The sequence below is a fragment of the Moschus berezovskii genome, chromosome 18, assembly GCF_049115385.1.
Source record: "Moschus berezovskii isolate FMDL1 chromosome 18, NW_MosBer_1.0, whole genome shotgun sequence".
NCBI lineage: Eukaryota > Metazoa > Chordata > Mammalia > Artiodactyla > Moschidae > Moschus > Moschus berezovskii.
This window is the reverse complement of record NC_142477.1, coordinates 14,279,687-14,297,665: the sequence shown is the minus strand read 5'-3', so window position 1 is coordinate 14,297,665 and position 17,979 is coordinate 14,279,687. Positions and strand designations below refer to the sequence as shown.

At 48.9% G+C, this 17,979-nt stretch overlaps 1 protein-coding gene across 1 annotated transcript; it reads right to left on the bottom strand.

Annotated features, from left to right (window-relative positions):
• Positions 1–5,028: 5,028 nt before the first annotated feature.
• CCT5 (chaperonin containing TCP1 subunit 5) lies at positions 5,029–17,935 on the bottom strand. Its single transcript, XM_055422267.2, has 11 exons — positions 17,766–17,935; positions 13,777–13,837; positions 12,791–12,955; positions 11,284–11,482; positions 9,477–9,669; positions 9,247–9,396; positions 8,924–9,043; positions 8,164–8,349; positions 7,412–7,549; positions 6,833–7,013; positions 5,029–5,580 (listed from the first exon to the last, which is right to left on the bottom strand). Exons 1-11 carry the CDS (start codon positions 17,868–17,870, stop codon positions 5,453–5,455), a joined length of 1,626 nt encoding a protein of 541 aa, XP_055278242.1. The 5' UTR covers positions 17,871–17,935; the 3' UTR covers positions 5,029–5,452.
• Between the last annotated feature and the right edge of the window lie 44 nt (positions 17,936–17,979).

Here is a 17,979-nt window from a genome sequence, read left to right as displayed (position 1 = left end):
GAGGGGCACCCGAGGGGCCAGGGCTGGAGGGCCGCCCCTCTGGAGAGCAAGGGGACCAGGGAGCAGAGGTGCTGGCCTGACCCCGTGGGGGCGTGGAGGGGAAGGAGGGCTCTAGAGCATTAGGAAGGGAGCTGGGAGGACATAGGGTCACCTGAAGTCACTGAGAGACCATGCAGGAGCAGGGATACCACAGACAAGGGGGCTGTGGGGAGCAGAGTTTGGTTTCGGCCCAGCCTGGAATATCAGGTTTTCTTGGGCTGCAATAACAGAAAGGCCCACTAATAAACAGTGGCTAAGACAGTCTTTGGGGCTTCCCTGGTGGCTCAGAGGTTAAAGCGTCTGCCTCCAATGCGGGAGACCCGGGTTCGATACCTGGGTCAGGAAGATCCCCTGGAGAAGGAAACGGTAACCCACGCCAGTATTCTTGCCTGGAGAATCCCATGGACGGAGAAGCCTGGTAGGCTACAGTCCACAGGGTCGCATAGTCAGACACGACTGGGTGACGGAACGGAACGGATGACAGTCTTTGGTTCGTTTAGTCAAGGCTATGGTTTTTCCCATGGTCATGTATGGATGTGAGAGTTGGACTGTGAAGAAAGCTGAGTGCCAAAGAATTGATGCTTTTGAACTGTGGTGCTGGAGAAGACTCTTGAGAGTCCCTTGGACTGCAAGGAGATCCAACCAGTCCATTCTAAAGGAGATCAATCCTGGGTGTTCATTGGAAGGACTGATGCTAAAGCTGAAACTCCAATACTTTGGCCACCTCATGCGACGAGTTGACTCACTGGAAAAGAGTCTGATGCTGGGAGGGATTGGGGGTGGGAGGAGACGGGGATGACAGAGAATGAGATGGCTGGATGGCATCACCGACTCGATGGACATGAATTTGAGTGAACTCCAGGAGTTGGTGATGGACAGGGAGGCCTAGTGTGCTGTGGTTCATGGGGTTGGAAAGAGTCGGACACGACTGAGCGACTGAACTGAACTGACTGAAGACAGTCAGAGCTACGGTGTGTCCAGTGGTCACGTACGGATGTGAGAGGTGGATCATAAAGAAGGCTGAGCGCCAAAGAATTGATGCTTCTGAACTGTGTGGTGTTGAAGACTCTTGAGAGTCCCTTGGACTGCAAGGAGATCCAACCAGTCCATTCTAAAGATCAGTCCTGAATATTCATTGGAAGGACTGATGCTGAAGCTGAAACTCCAATACTTTGGCCACCTGATGTGAAGAGCTGACTCAATGGAAAAGACCCTGATGCTGGGGAAGATTGAAGAAAGAAGGGGACGACAGAGGATGAGATGGCTGGATGGCATCACCGACTCAATGGACGTGGGTTTGGGTGGACTCCAGGAGTTGGTGATGGACAGGGAGGCCTGGCGTGCTGTGAGCCATGGGGTCGCAAAGAGTCGGACACGACTGAGCAACTGAACTGAACAGGGCAGGGTGTGGATGCAGAGAAGAGGTTCGACCCCGGCCCTGGGTTAGCACACTCCTGCTGTGCCTGTGGCTGCTGGCAGGAACTCCTGTCACTGTCACCTCCAGGGGCCAGGCAGGAGGCTGCCCTGGAGCAAGGCCCTGGCTGAGCCCAGAGGAAAGCGCCCCAGAAGGCCCTGCATGGTGAGTCAGTGCTTTGACCTGGAAATGCTTCCTTCCGCTCATGGGCCCGAGCTGCTCACATGGCCCCACCGACCACAAGAATCCAGAGGTGTGATCCTGTTGGATGCCAAGAAGTGCTGGTGTGACAGACGAGCACAAACTCTGTGGCTTAAGGACAAATGTATGACCCCAGGGTTCTGTGGACTGGAAGCCCAGGCTGGCTCAGTTGGTTTCTCCACTCTGGGTCTCATGAGGTCCAAGTGCAGGTGCTGGCTGCCCAGGTTCCGGGAAGGATCCACTTCCAGATACAGTTGACTCTTGAACAACAGGCTTGAACTGCATGGGTCCTCGTGCAGATTTTGCAGAGATGTCTCAATAGTAAACACAACAGTACTACACGTTTGGTGTTGGCTGAACGCTCAGGTGAGAACCGAGCCCATGGAGGACTGGCTGTCCTTTTTCTTGCACTTTCAATGGCATAGATGGTCAGCGCCCCAACCTGTGCTGTTCAAGGGCCAGCTGTGCATCCGAGTCTCCGGGACAGTTGTTCCTTGCAGCTTAGGACCGAGCTCTCGTTTTCTTCCTCAGGACCTAGAGGCCTTCAGAGCCTGAAAGTGGCCCCCGCATCTCAGGGCCAGCAAGCGGGCGTCCAGTCCTTCACACCTACCTGCCCCCTCCTGCTGTGGTGGCATGGGGCCCACCCACGGCAGCTGTCTAAGGTCTGCTGGCTAGTGTTTCACTCCACCTGCAAAGTCCCTTCACGGCAACACCTGGATTAGCGTCTGCCTGACTACATCACCAGGCTGAATCTGGGTGTAGAATCCTGCCTGCCACAGGGAGGGGGATGGGTGCGTGAGACTCCAGGTGGGAGCACCGAAGCTGGAAGTTCACAGGCAACTTCAATTGTTTTTGAAACAGTTGAGATTATAATGCAAGTATTGATAAGGTTCTTCAGAACTTATCCTCAAAACATCTGCTGTATGAACTTGAGTTTACTTCAGGCTGGTGCAAATTATGTAGCATCTCTTGGATTTGTCGATGACCAGGACTATCATGAAGATTAGCAGTACTGACAGAGCAGTTCTTAAACATTTTCAAGATCCCTGAATACGCGTCAAGACCTGTGAAATGCCCTACCCGCTACCAGTGACACCGACGGGTATCCAACTGTGTGAATGAAATTTTGTTTTCCAAAATGAAAACTGAGGAGCATTATTTTCCACTTTTGCAAACCTCAGTCTCTCTTTACAGAGAACAGGCAGTAAGTCCTCACACCTGCTTCTAACGTGCTCAGTCCCTCAGTCTGTCCAGCTCTCTGCGACCCCACGGACTTAGCCCGCCAGGCTCCTCTGTCCATGGGATTCTCCAGGCAGGAATACTGGAGTGGGTGGCCATTTCCTTCTCCAGGGGATCTTCCCGACCCAGGGATCAAAACCACATCTTCAGCATTGGCAGGCAGTTTCTTTACCACTGAGTCACCTCGGAAGCTTTATTTCTGTGTGACTGCTTGTAATTAAAGATCAAGCCATTTAACAAACACCAAAAGGGACTTCCTTGGTGATCCAGTGGTTACAACTCTGCTTTCACTGTCAGGGGCCCAGGTTCCATCACTGGCCAGGGAACTAAGATCTCAGGAGCTGAGTGGCACGGCCAGGATACAATAAAGAACTCGCCTCCAACCCCTGAAACACTGAATAAAGCTGGAAGTACAGGAACTGGGAACCAGCAGGACAGTGCTGGGTCCTGTCTGGAGATGTGGCCTCAGGGTCAAGGGCTTCACTGGCAGGAGATGCTGCTGCGGCTGCTAAGTCGTTTCAGTTGTGTCCGACTCTGTGTGACCCCATAGATGGCAGCCCACCAGGCTCCTCTGGTGGGTTTAGTCTTCATTCAACCACAAACCACTTCATGTAAGAGACTCTGGTTAAAGCAAGCTGTTGGATGTTCTTCACAGGCTGAAATCCGCCCTTGTAAATCAACTCATCCAGATGACTAGATCAAGACAGTTACCTGAGTGGGTCTGTGCACTGAAACCAAACTTGAAATCGATGCATTCTGATGCTGCACCCAATAGGTAGCAAATTTTAATCGAGCCACTTCAGAGTCCATTTCACGATGAGATACGTACTAGGTTGTATGTTCATACAACATAGGAAGAATGATGTTAGCGCTCACTGCTAAGTTTTCTAGCAAAACCACCAATGCCTTAACATGGAGCAAACACAACGACCCAACAGTTAAGACCGGTTAGCATCCAGATTCCCAGGAGAAACTGATGGCTCCAAACCCTCTCCCCTGGTGGCACAAGAGTGCCCTTCTTCATCACATCCTCTAAGAAGCATGCTTTTAGAACAGGAAACACAAGCCAGCAGGGTGCAGAACAGTACAGGGAGAGGGGACCCCAGAGAAGTTGGCCAGGGTCTGACCCCACTCCACTGAATGCTGGCCGGAAGACGCTGGCCAATGAGGCCACTTGTAAGATGTGAACAGTAAGAAGCCTTTCTCCATCACAGGGTGGTAACAGGTGAAGTGCTCGGAACACAGCCTGGCCTCTGCCAAGGGCCATGCCACTGTGAGCCAGTACTGTTTAGTTGCCAAGTCACGTCGATTTGCTTCTTGACTCCATGGACCATGGCCTGCCAGGCTCCCCTGTCCATGGTGATTCTCCAGGCAAGAAGACTGGAGTGGGTTGCCATTTCCTCCTCCAGGGGATCTCCCCGACCCAGGGATCAAACCCGCAATGCTGCTGCTGCTGCTAAGTCACTTCAGTCGTGTCCGACTCTGTGTGACCCCATAGACGGAAGCCCACCAGGCTCCCCCGTCCCTGGGATTCTCCAGGCAGGAACACTGGAGTGGGTTGCCATTTCCTTCTCCAATGTGTGAAAGTGGAAAGTGAAAAGTGAAAGTGAAGTCGCTCAGTCGTGTCCGACCCTTAGCGACCCCACGGACTGCAGCCTACCAGGCTCCTCCATCCATGGGATTTTCTAGGCAAGAGTACTGGAGTGGCTTGCCATTGCCTTCTCCAAACCCGCAATAAGTAGAACTAATTCAACCTACCCACACATGGTAATTGCAAGGTGTTTCCTCCCACTCAATCCTTTTTTTCTACGTTTCACTCTAACCTTCACTTGTTTTGTTCCTTGGAGAAAACCCCAGCTGGCTTCTGAATGACCTTCTAAGCATCTGAGGGGGCGCCAGTCTGTGCCCACTCTGGCCTTCTCTGCACGACGCTGGCCAGGGCTCTGGGTGGAGCCAGGCCAGGATAACGCCAGGACACTGTGTGACGATCACAAGGTTAAGGCAGGTCTATTCAGCACTGTGGGACCACCCCACTCAGTATAACCTAACAGCACAGAAGACAGCACCCAGTCGTGTGCTGGATACTCATCTCTGAAGGGTCTCCATAATCAAAGATTCACCCATTTAGACAGATGCAGCACTTAAATAAATTTAATAGGACCAAGACCATATTCCTCAATGTTAAAGTAAATCTTGAGAACAAACTGAACGTTTAAAACTGTTAAAAACATGTCCTACGTTAAAAAAAAAAATTCAACTCAAACCCCTTCAATTAAGGCATTTGATGAATGTGACAGTGAATGTTTAACTTGAAGAGCAGAATATAAAGGCTGTTTAGAGTTCCCTTTAATATAACACAAAACCTTGTGAGATCACACCTCTACACTTTCATGTCTCTGAACAAGTGAAACTAAGGTTCCCAAACAGCTACTGTTGCCACAGCATCTACTACAGTGTCTGATGGGGGACGTAACAATAAACAGCTGTAGATGCAGCACAAGACAGCCATTTATTTAGTCACAGCAGTGCATCTCACTCCTCATTTTACTCTAATCCTCTCTACTCTTCAGATTCTCCTGGCTTACGGATGTCGTCAATCTTCAAAATCATTCTAACCATTTGTGTTGCAAGAGAGATCTGTTGCTTTTTGCCGATCAAGGTTTCTATGACATGTTGATGTTTCATATCTGAAAAACACAAATTTCATTATTCTAAAACAGAATCCAAATGTATCATTCTAAAATGGCATACTCCTATCATTAATGGAAAGTCAAAGTTGCTCAGTCGTGTCCGACTCTTTGGTAACCCACCAGGCTCCTCTGTCCCTGGTGATTCTCCAGGCAAGATTACTGGAGTGGGCAGCCATACCCTCCTCCAGGGAATCTTCCCAACCCAGGGATCAAACCCAGGTCTTCTGAATTGCAGGCCGATTCTTTACTGTTTGAGCCACCAGGGAAGCCTGTTATCATTAATACCTTGTTCCTATTTATGAATCAGGGTAAAACTTAAAAGACATACAACTCTGAAAGCCACTAGCCCCGGTTATGTTTTCAGAAGAATACAATTTCATTATTTCCCAGGACATTCTGGAATGTGGGCCTGGTTACTGGAGCACTGTGGAGGACAGGGAGCCCTCTTCAATGACATGGTGAGTTTCTCAGTGACTTGCTAACGAGGGAATCATTCAGTGACTTCTCACCCCACAAAGTTCCCTATGCTACTGGTTAGTAAGTGAGATCAGACAGTGCCTGACGTGTAAAGTTGCTTCAGCAAAAAACAGATATTCAAGTTAAATAAATGTAAACTGTCTGACAAGAAGTCGCTGCTGTTACTAAATCCTCGGGTTGTTAACCTAAAATCCAGAACACACCTGCAGTTCTGAGTAAAAAAAATAAGCTGTCCGAGTCTGTGGTCAGGGTTGAGACAGACCCGCAGAGACAGCCCAACTAGTACAGAATCTGGGCATTCACCAGGACCACCATCTGTACCTGCTAGGGCTGTGCTACCTTTTCAGCGATTAATGATGGAAGTGCTTCAGAAGTCACAGTACAAACACAGTATAAACAGTACTCCGTTTATAAAACAGCCTATGATTTATGGGACATGCCCACAGAATCAGCGATAAACTGAAAGTCAATTTCAGAGCTATTTTATATGACATACAGAACCCACCCTGACAGACATTTATGTAAAAGAAATGAGATGGGAATGACTTTCTACAATGGAAATCACCTTTGGAAAAATTGCACTGCAGCTTTTTGTTGTAGCTTGCTAAGACCAGCATCCTAACAATTCCCCAAGTAATTATATAAACACTAAAATTCAGGACCTGGGTACCAGAAGCGCGTTCACGAATCTAAAAACCCAGGACCAGTTCACGGTACACATTATGCAGCAAGCAACTCCCCAGTTTAGGTCAGACCGCACCCAGCGCCTCACCATTGGTCCCCTTGTGCAGACAGTCGATCCCGAGGGCGGGGTTCACCTCCTTCACTTGTCTGGCCCGGACCTCGGTCATGGTCTGGATGGGGTTCATGCCGCTGTTCTCGGCGAGCGCCATGGGGATGACCTCCAGTGCGTCGGCGAAGGCGCGCATGGCGTACTGCTCCAGGGTCGGGCACTGCAAGGGCACAGGGTTATGTTGGCGTACTTGACAGAACCCCCAGCAGCTATTTGGGGACATTACAGAATGACACCCTTCGACAAGCTAACTCAGAACGAGTCCTCAGAACAGGCCGTCACGTGAGTGCCGCTACAGGATGCAGAACGTACACGTCAGAAGTCAAGAAAGCCAATCTTCCTGCTGCACCTTTAGTTACGTCTAAGGAGGTCTCAATTCCAGGTAACACTAAGTGTGCAGAGATCTGTGTCAAGGCGGCAGTCTGAAAAAGGCTGACACGCAGGCCTGTGGTAACCTGCATCCACATCCTCAGGCACAAGGATCGGCTCAGATCAAAGGCCCGGAGTCCAGCCCCCGCCACATACACGCGGTCACACACCGCAGTCAGAGGCCCTCACCTTGTCAGCTTCCTGGCTGACGGCCAGGGCGCAGGAGATCTCCGCAGCACCCCCGCCGTACACCACGCGGTTGTCCCGGATGAGGTTGCGGATGACACACAGAGCGTCGTGAAGGGAACGCTTGGCCTCCTCGATGATCTGAGAAAGCAACGCTGCCTAAGTAACAGTTTCTATCTTCATTCTACTTTTCCTCCCTATAATGTACTTAGGGAAAAAACTCCCAAAATACCCAGCAGCCTAGGACTCACTCTAGGATGTATGACCGAGTGGTGAAGGCGTCAAACAAAAACAACAAAGCAACACCCTTACAACGAGTCTTACTCATTGTGATGTGCTAGAAACCCACCCCTGAAGAGTGGGGAACGCACCCACGCTCTCTCAGGTCCCCGTTTCTTCCTGAGACTGAGGAAAGGCAAGTGGGCTCTGTAAGCTCAACGGTGGGACATGGTCTTCAGGGTTTTACACTTTGACGTGACCTTATTTTTATTTTGGGGTGGTCCTGGGTAGGGGACAGGCCCGCACTGCATGGCCTGAGGGATCTTAGTTCCCTGACTAGGGATCGAGTCTAAGCCCCAGCAGTGCAGGAGCAGAGTCCTAACACTGGACTGCTAGGAAATTCCCGAGGTGTCCCTGCCTCTCCAAGAAAGATGACCCTATCTTTCTTAAAGAGTCCCAGCTAAATACATTACGTGAAAAGCCCAATCACATTCCAGAATCAGAAAAAAACGCAGGACAAGTAAGCGAGTCCTCACCATCTTATTTCCTCCTCTGATGAAAATGGTGACGGCTCTGGAGTTCTTACACTGCTCGATGACCAGCATCTTGTCTTTGGTGGTCCCAAATGAGATCTCTTTCACAAGACCCGCAAAGCCCAGCTTCTCGGCTGTGAGCTCCGAGAACCGAGGGACGATGCGGCCGCCTGTGGCGATGGCGATCAACTGACGGGCGAAAAGGAAAGACCAGCGTGGTGAGCGGGGAACTCTCAACACCAGACCACAGACGTGCCGAACGTGACCCGCTCCCGCCATGCTCCCCGGAACCACCGCCCCATCCAGCCCGAGAATCAAGGTCCAGCCCAACGCCCTGTTCAGGGAACAAGGTTCTGAGGGGCGGGCGGCCTGCCGCTAGGGCGCTGCACACACTCTCAGCCCTCCCCCTTCCCCTCCTGCCCCCATGAGGACCAACTAGGCCATGTCTATGGGGCCACAGGCCATGTCTGGGCAGCTCTGAATGTTTATGAGGCTGACACAGAAGTGCACAACCAGTCTGCCACCACAGAGGGCCAACCAGACAGCAGTGAGAAAGGAAAGTGCCTGAAAATGCCACGGAACACCGAAATACACATGCAAACAGGAGAGAGAGTCTAGCATTTCCCCCTCTTGCAGCCCAGCCTCTGGTCTGTGGCGCCTCAGCACAGTGTGGGAACAGCAGGGTGAGGTCACAGGGGCTTCGAGCAGAGATGCTCCGTGAGCTCAAGCCCTGCATGCAGTCTCCTCGCAGGGGGCCTCCTACCTCAATTTCAGGTCCTCCGACCCAGCGAACCGCTGGCAGGTCATTCTGGAGAAGTAAATGATTCGCTTCATCGTCAAAGCCCCACTGGCAAATAGCTAGGTTAGCACCAGTTTCTTTAATCTGGGAAAGAAATGCCACAATCGTGTTAACAAAAGTATTTTTTGTTCTCTTCTATTGGAAACAAGGCTGAAACCAAGGCGAGAAACATAGTTGGGTGTGTCGGTGGGAGCATTAAAGTACAGAAAAGAGAAAGAAACACACGAGTGGCTGTGCTGTCAGCTCCAGTTAGTTTACATCTCACTAGGAGCCATCTTAAGGCGCACCTGCCGGATCATCTCTTCAAACTTCTCCTTTTCGTACTTCTGAAGCGCTTTAAAATCTTCCACAGACGTCACATCCAGCTTATGCTTCGTCTTTGGTTTCGGTGGCTCAAAGGGACACGTGAGGATTGCAATCTTAGCATCTTCCACTTGCTGCAGGAAGAGACAGAAATGTATGAACTACCTGGCGGGCTCAAGAGGGAAAAGCCTGACGCCATGGAGGCACGGCTCACCTTGGGCATCTGCGGGTGACTGAAGTCCTTGTCCACGATCACGCCCTTGATCAGCTTGGTGTCCTCCAGCCGCCCGCCCACCTTGCCTTCTACCTTGATGAGCTCGAAGTCCACGTCCCTGCGCTGCATGTCGGCCACGGTCAGGACGGCGTTCACGGCGATCTCGGCCATTTGCCGGTGACAGCTGTTAACCCTGAGGGGACACACAACACTGGCCTTTCACGTTCGCTCAACAGTGACTGCAGCCAGAAAGAACGTGTGCTGTGAGACACGGACGACACGACATAATGTCACCCTCAGCTTTATTACAGGACTAACCATGTTCAGGGTCCCCAGGGAAGAATGTCACCACTACCTGTACTTTCAACAGTCTGGGAAGGAATGCTTACCTGGGGTCCAGGGACCCCAAAGGCCATCATAAACTAGGATGGGAAAAAAATAGTTAATAATACCTGAAATGTACTATTTTCTTCCATTATGAATGTACATTAAGAGACCACTAACATATGCCAAGAACCAAAAATTTACCAAGACCACTATTTTGTAATACCACTAACACTTTCAAGCCAAAACAAAACAGGAAAGAGATGAAAAAACCAAGGGAAAGCCAATCTTAGCTATGTGAAGTGCACCACTTAACATCTGAAGAGACTTCGCGGTAATTTCACATCTGCTTCTGAAAAGGCAAGGCAACTGTAGCCCTCCAAATACAGTGCCTGGAATCCTAAGTTACCTGGAAAAGATAGCCAGAAACTAAAACTATTTCGTGTCCTAAGTAACTGCCATACAACGTTTCATCTTATGTTGAGTCTATCTGGCCCCTGTTGGTCCATTTGAACGTTTTCTATAGTAAACATCTATGCATACCGGAGTTTTCTAAAGACTTGCAAATAAAGCTGAGTCAACTTAGAAAGCAATAACACAGAATGTGTGCATTTCAAGAAAGGTTAACGCCTTCCTTCCAGGAGAACCAGAATGCTGTACTTGCAACAGAGGCCACCCCGGGCAGTCACCATGCCCAGGAGTGGTCTCGGCTCAGACCTGCAACAAGAGGACAGCTGGCACCATGGACAGAAGGAAGCAGGCATCTCTGCTGCACCTGCTCTGCCCTCTAAGTTGAGCCCACATCATCCTTTAGGGCACAAATTTAAAAACTTCCCGAATTGATGTGGATTAAGACAAACTGTGCAATAAGGTACCTTACATTAGGTTTTTACACTACATTTTAACAAGAGCCCCTAAGTCTCCACTGTTGTTCAAGGTGAGTGTGTCCCGTGGCTGAGGCGGCTGAGTCTCCAGGGGGCAAGAGCTGCCTTGCGTCCCCAAGACTTAGCACTAGGTCTGGCAAGTAATGAGCACTATGTAAATGTTAGCAACAGCCAACATAAGACAATTTCAAGACAGCCCCTTCATACTAAACTAAAATTCTGGATTATTCAATTCCTTGTTGAAGGAATAAGGAGCAAAACCTCTCCATTAAAAAATGGTAGAAAGTGTTAGAAAAAATGAGTACTTCCCAGTAGTAGGACCCTTTCTCACCCTAGCCTATCCTGAGAAATAAAGAACTATGCAGCTTACAAAACTATCAAGAGGACTTAACCAAACCTGGAAATCCAGCCTCCAACAAAAACACAAAATGCCCATGTCTATATCTGCAGTAAAGAGAAAGTAAACCCAAATAACAAAACCAGAAGGCAGCGCATTAAGATCAGTCTGAAGCTGCCATGCACAATTCTGAGCTATCTTTAAGACCCGCACACGCCCACCGCCTGCTGGGGCGCCCTGCGGCCCCGCACTGCACACGCACACTTTGGAGCCCAGCGTGGTCTTTGCCGTCTGGATCAGGGGCTCAGTGTTCTTTGTGTCAACGAGGACACTGTCGCTGATCTTGTCCAGGTGCTCGAGAGCGATGCGGGCGGCCTGCTCGTAGCCGTCGGCGATTCTGATGGGGTGAATGCCACGGTCCAGCAGCTGCTCAGCCTCTTCCAACAGGGCGCCAGCCAGGACTGTGGATGAGACAGCACACCTGGCTCAGGAAACCGCTAGAACTCAAAACACATCAGATGCTGCCCTGGAAATACGAAGGTTCCAGGTTTAAGCTACAAGTGTGTCAGAGGTGGAGGTCATCCCTAAACATGGAGCCTCGTGTTTTGGTTCTAACAGGTACCCCTCACAGATGGATGCGCAATTCTCAGTGAAACAGGATGCAAAGAATGTAATGCACAAATATTTTTATAAGGAAAAAAACTTCCTGTTTCCTAGGCCAGGGATTTCTATTCAGTGAAATTTATGCTGGCATTATACAGTATTAAATAAATTTTGTTTACTACCCCTCTCCCAACCTGTTGCCTTCCTCTCTCATTTTAGCATCACAAAAATAAGTTTGAATGCTGCTGGACTCCAAGTACATCCAGAACAGTGTTTGGTTCCCAATGAATGTATAAAACAGTTGCTGAATAAATTAATTCAAATTTCAAATGCAGAAAAAGTAACACTGAAGATATTCATCTCATCAGTCCTCCCAAACTTAAAAAAGCTTCAAACATTGAAAAAAAATTTCAAGAGTAACATAATGAATACTAGTTTACTTATTAATAGTATTTTGGTGCATTTGTTTTCTTTATATATGCATGCTTTTTCTGTTTAACGATTTGAAAATTAATTGCAAAAATCAGACATGTCACTCCTGAATATTTTAACATTCAGCTCCTAATGACAGGCACAGTCTCCTGCATCACTGTTAACAAAACTGTCACACTCAGGAAATCTTGACATCAGTAAGATACTAATACATGACCCACAAATGACCCTACGTGTCCCAAACACCCTTCAGAGCTGGGAAAAAGAAATCTGGCACCCAACCAGGTTTTACACATTAGAGCTGCTGTCACTTCTCTTGAGCTCCCTGAATCTAGATGAGCTGCCTAATTCAACTCCCCAGCCCCTTCCTGTTCTTTTCCATTGACACTTTTGAAGAGCCTGGGCCATTTGTCTTGTATCGTGTCCTTCCACATGGATTTGTCAGACTGTCTCCCCATGATGTGATTCAGAATACTCAGCAAGCATGTTAGGCCCGTAACATTCTTTGCGACCCTATAGACTGTACCCCATCAGGCTCCTCTGCCCATGGAATTCTCCAGGCACGAATACTGGATTGGGTAGCCATTCCCTTTCTCAGGGGATCTTCCAGATCCAAGGATCAAATCCCGGTCTCCTGAACTGCAGGTGGTTTCTTTGATGCCTGAGCCACCAAGAAAGCCCTTAATACTAAATAACTCCTCTCAAATGAGAAAGGACATTTTGCCTTTTCTTACCAACCACTCCTGTGGTTCCATCTCCGATCTCATCATCCTGTGATTTGGACAGTTCAACCATCAGCTTGGCGATCTGGTGGTCAACATCCATCATGCTTAAGATGGTGGCGCCGTCATTGGTCACGGTCACGTCACCATCTTTATCCACCATCATCTTATCAAGCCCTAAGAGACAACCGTGTTTAAAATGACTGAGGGTTAAAAAAAAAAAAAAACCTACACTAAACCTATAAAACAGTTACCCTGACTTCTTGACCCAGAACCCGTCTAGGAGCTCATTACAAATAATTCAACATACATGAAGGAATATTTCCATGAAGACCTTTTTAGATTGGCTAATCTAAAGCAAAACATTGGAACAATTTGCTGCTGCTGCTGCTAAGTCACTTCAGTCGTATCCGACTCTGTGTGACCCCACAGACGGAAGCCCACCAGGCTCCCCCGTCCCTGGGATTCTCCAGGCAAGAACACTGGAATGGGTTGCCATTTCCTTCTCCAATGTGTGAAAGTGAAAAGTGAAAGTGAAGTCGCTCAGTCATGTCCGACCCTTAGCGACCCCACGGACTGCAGTCTACCAGGCTCCTCCATCCATGGGATTTTCTAGGCAATAGTACTGGAGTGGCTTGCCATTGCCTTCTCCGTTAGAACAATTTAATGATGGCTAAAACCAGAGAAATTGCAAAAAAAAAAAATTATGGAGCACCACTAAATGTAGTATCACAATATATCAAAATATAACGTTGCAAAAGACAATAGCTATGATTTAGAAAATGCTAATGAAATTATGTTAAGTGGAAAAAACGCCGGATCTAAATTTGGATGTAGCATTATGACTTTAACTGTGTTGAAGGTCTGGGATACATCCTAAATATCTGACCATATTAGGGGGAGGATGCCCCCCTCTGTCTCCTAACTTTCTGTACACAGAAATTGACTATTTTATGTTACACAACTTTCGTTGAAAAACAGAATGTTAAGTCTCTTACCATTTGGTCCAAGTGATGTTTTCATTGTATTTGCTACAGCCTTTGCTGCCATTATATGAGACTAAATGAAACGGAAAAAGCCAATATTCAAGTTAGACATAATTTTAAGTTAAGAACATATAACTGACGGCTGTAAAACTCACTTATGACACAGCTTCTATTCTCTAGAAAAGGCAGGAGACAGGTCCACATCTACCTGTGAAAACCGCACAGGTCCCAGTGTTAGAAGACAATTCTTGTGAAAAACAACAGAACCAAGTGCTCTGTGTTCTCTCTATGACCCTCAACACGTCTAACGAGGCAGGGTCTCCGGGCCCATCTTACAGCCAAAAGAAGGGACAGTCTGACCTGAGAGGCCGCGCAGGATCACCGTATGAAGCTAACTCCACGTAGAGTTCAGCTGTCAACACGCAACACCCTGAACTGTCACGCCATGGTTTACTGCACACTCCTCTCCCCAAAGGTCCAGTCAGTACACAACCCACAACCAAGAATCGCCCACCAAGGGGGTCAATGCTGAGAGTAACAGAAGCCCGAACGCATCCTTTTTCCTTTCCATACAAATTATGCTCATATTCCCCCCAAGTACCTCGCTGCCTCTCTTCCTATTCCTGCCGTCACCAACCTAACTGATCCACCACGCCGCACAGATTTCTAGGGTCTCTCATGTACCGATCCTTCAGACTCAGCCTCCATCCAGCTAAGTCATCCATTTTTCCAAACGTGTTGTTTTCCTCAGTCCCCAGCCCTTAAATAAGTCACCGGCACTCCAACTCTCAAGTCTGTAAGCTCCAGGTGTTCTTCAAAGGCTGAGACCTCGCGCTGTTCCAGGGCGGGCAGCCAAGGCCTGCTCCCCAACATGCCCTCTGACCCCCAAAGCCTTGATGCACTGAAGACCTCAGCTCATTAAATCCTGACCAGTTTACAAAGCAGTTCAAATGCAATGTTCTGTGAGGCCTTCCCTTGTCACCCCATCTCACAGGTTAACAAGACATAAAGTTTACTAGGTTTGTAAACATACTGGTTATTCTTAAAATACATCTTTGACTGACAGGTCTGCACAATGAAATATATAAAGAATAATGACCGCAGGCAGGTGGTTCTTACCCAGGGGCGAAATGTGCCCCCAGGAGACATTTGGCAATGCCTAGAGCTACTGCACAATTGCACTCATCTCACACACTAGTAAAGTCATGCTCAAAATTCTCCAAGCCAGGCTTCAGCAATATGTGAACCGTGAACTTCCAGATGTTCAAGCAGGTTTTAGAAAAGGCAGAGGCACCAGAGATCAAATTGCCAACATCCGCTGGATCATGGAGAAAGCAAGAGAGTTCCAGAAAAACATCTATTTCTGCTTCATTGACTATGCCGAAGCTTTTGACTGCGTGGATCACAATAAATTGTGGAAAATTCTGAAAGAGATGGGAATACCAGACCACCTGACCTGCTTCTTGAGAAACCTGTATGCAGGTCAGGAAGCAACAGTCAGAACTGGACATGGAACAACAGACTGGTTCCAATTAGGAAAAGGAGTGCGTCAAGGTTGTATATTGTCACCCTGCTTATTTAACTTATATGCAGAGTACATCATGAGGAATGCTGGGCTGGAAGAAGCACGAGCTGGAATCAAGATTGCTGGGAGAAATATCAATAACCTCAGATATGCAGATAACACCACCCTTATGGCAGAAAGTGAAGAGGAACTCAAAAGCCTCTTGAAGAAAGTGAAAGAGAGTGAAAAGGTTGGCTTGAAGCTCAACATTCAGAAAACAAAGATCATGTCTGGTCCCATCACTTCATGGGAAATAGATGGGGAAACAGTGGAAACAGTGTCAGACTTTATTTTTTTGGGCTCCAAAATCACTGCAGATGGTGATTGCAGCCATGAAATTAAAAGACACTCCTTGGAAGGAAAGTTATGACCAACCTAGCGAGCATATTAAAAAGCAGAATCATTACTTTGCCAACCAAGGTCCGTCTAGTCACGGCTATGGTTTTTCCAGTGGTCATGTATGGATGTGAGAGTTGGACTGTGAAGAAAGCTGATCGCCGAAGAATTGATGCTTTTGAACTGTGGTGCTGGAGAAGACTCTTTGAGAGTCCCTTGGACTGCAAGGAGATCCAACCAGTCCATTCTAAAGGAGATCAATCCTGGGTGTTCATTGGAAGGACTGATGCTAAAGCTGAAACTCCAATACTTTGGCCACCTCATGCGACGAGTTGACTCACTTGAAAAGACTCTGATGCTGGGAGGGATTGGGGGCGAGAGGAGATGGGAACGACAGAGAATGAGATGGCTGGATGGCATCACCGACTCGATGGACATGAGTTTGAGTGAACTCCAGGAGTTGGTGATGGACAGGGAGGCCTGGCGTGCTGTGATTCACAGGGTCACAAAGAGTCGGACAGGACTGAGCGACTGAACTGAACTGAGAGACATCCCTGAGTTGTCACAGTGAGGGAGGGGACCATAGAGGGTGGAGGCCAGGGTGCTGCTAAGCATCCTGTACAGGACAGACCCCACAACAAAGCAGGATCAGCCCCAAGGCTGTGGAGCAGGCTTTAGACCACTGGCTGCAGAGTCAGACAGAGGCAGATTTGAACCCTGGTCCTGTTCTTTACTAGCTCTGGGGCCATGTTTCTAAGACCTGTCTCAAAAGAAAGGATTACAAAGATGTGGCAGAGGCAAAATCACCTGTGGCTTCTGTTATCCTGGTATTCTGGGTGCATATATTGGGTGTCACATTCTCTGCTGGTTGCTTCCCATGAAAAACAGAACTGAACACATAACACAAGTGGCTTGAGTACCTACCACTGGTCAAAGGCCGGGTGACCACTTCTTAGGTTACCCCATTTAATTCTTGTCCTTCGCTTGACAGGGGTGTATTGCTCCCACTGGGAAAGGAGGTGTAACCTGCCCAAAGTCAAACAGCCCGGGACAGACCTGTAGTGCCTAATTTAAGTAAAACCTCAAGATAGTAAGGGACATCTCAGACCTGATGACACGGTCATACACACCAACTTCATGGATTCCACCCCAAATGCCACCTCCTCAAGTACAGTTCTACTTAAATTGTTATTCTGTCCCAACCCCCTTCAATGGCTCCCTCCCATCCCTGAGGATAACATGGTCATGTCAGGGCGCTCAAGAACTTCCACCTGTGTGAACCCCTGAATTTAGACTATGCTGCTGAAACCAGACTGCTGTCTCCTCCTCCAAGGCGCCACTCGGTCTCCTGCTTTTGCTGTTCCTCTGCCTAGCAGCTAGCTCTCTCCCATTCAAAACATTGCTCCATCCCCGACCAACAGCCAATCCTCTACCCAAAGTATTAAGAACCCCCTCTGACTTTTTACCAGCACGCACGCCCTCCCATAGCTGGTGATTCAGGTCACACACTGCCCTGTACCACGGTTACTGGTGACCACTTTTCACTCTTGCAGCTGTATTTTCTTCCTTAAAAGTGTACGTTTTTAACTTTTACGAGACCACACCCAGGAACACCGCATGTTATAAAGGGACTCAAAAATGAAATTACGCTGTCAGTGGCTAAACCTTTAGGATGCCACGACGAAAATGAGCCTCATTTCCTTTGAGGCCGTTGCAGGGACACCGACTGAAGGTTAAGAGTCAGCGTCCTAACCGGCCAGGTGACCTGAGAACACCCCCTCTGCATCCTACGGACGAAAACACTGTTCGGAAAGCCTGCAGGTTGGAGAAACCAGCGGGGACGCGCTTCACCGCCTGAGAATTCAAGCCGCCCCACCCAACTGTGAAGAGCGCCCGCGGGCCACCCGAATCCCCAAATAAGACTAAAGGCTTATACGTCGGTTCTTCCCACGCGCGGGGTGAGGGACTGGAGACCAGAGGGGGCTCCCTCAAGCTTCCCCGGGAGCACATGGCAGAACCCCTTAGACATTGCGCAGGCGCAGAACCACCGGCTTCGGCCGCCTCCCCTCATCCCACCGCCAGTGCGTCCCGGGCCCGTTACCTTGAGGGCCTCAAGTCCCATCAGACGAGACTTGCGGTCCTGATCCTTGATGATGAGGAAAGGACGGCCATATTCATCGAAGGCGAGGGTCCCCACGGACGCCATGACGCGGCAGCAAGAGTTACACTCCCTCAACTGGCGGAGACCAGGCCGGAACCCAGAGCCCGCCTTCCTCTCGCGGGAGGGCGCAAGAACTCGCGCAGGCGCAGTGCAG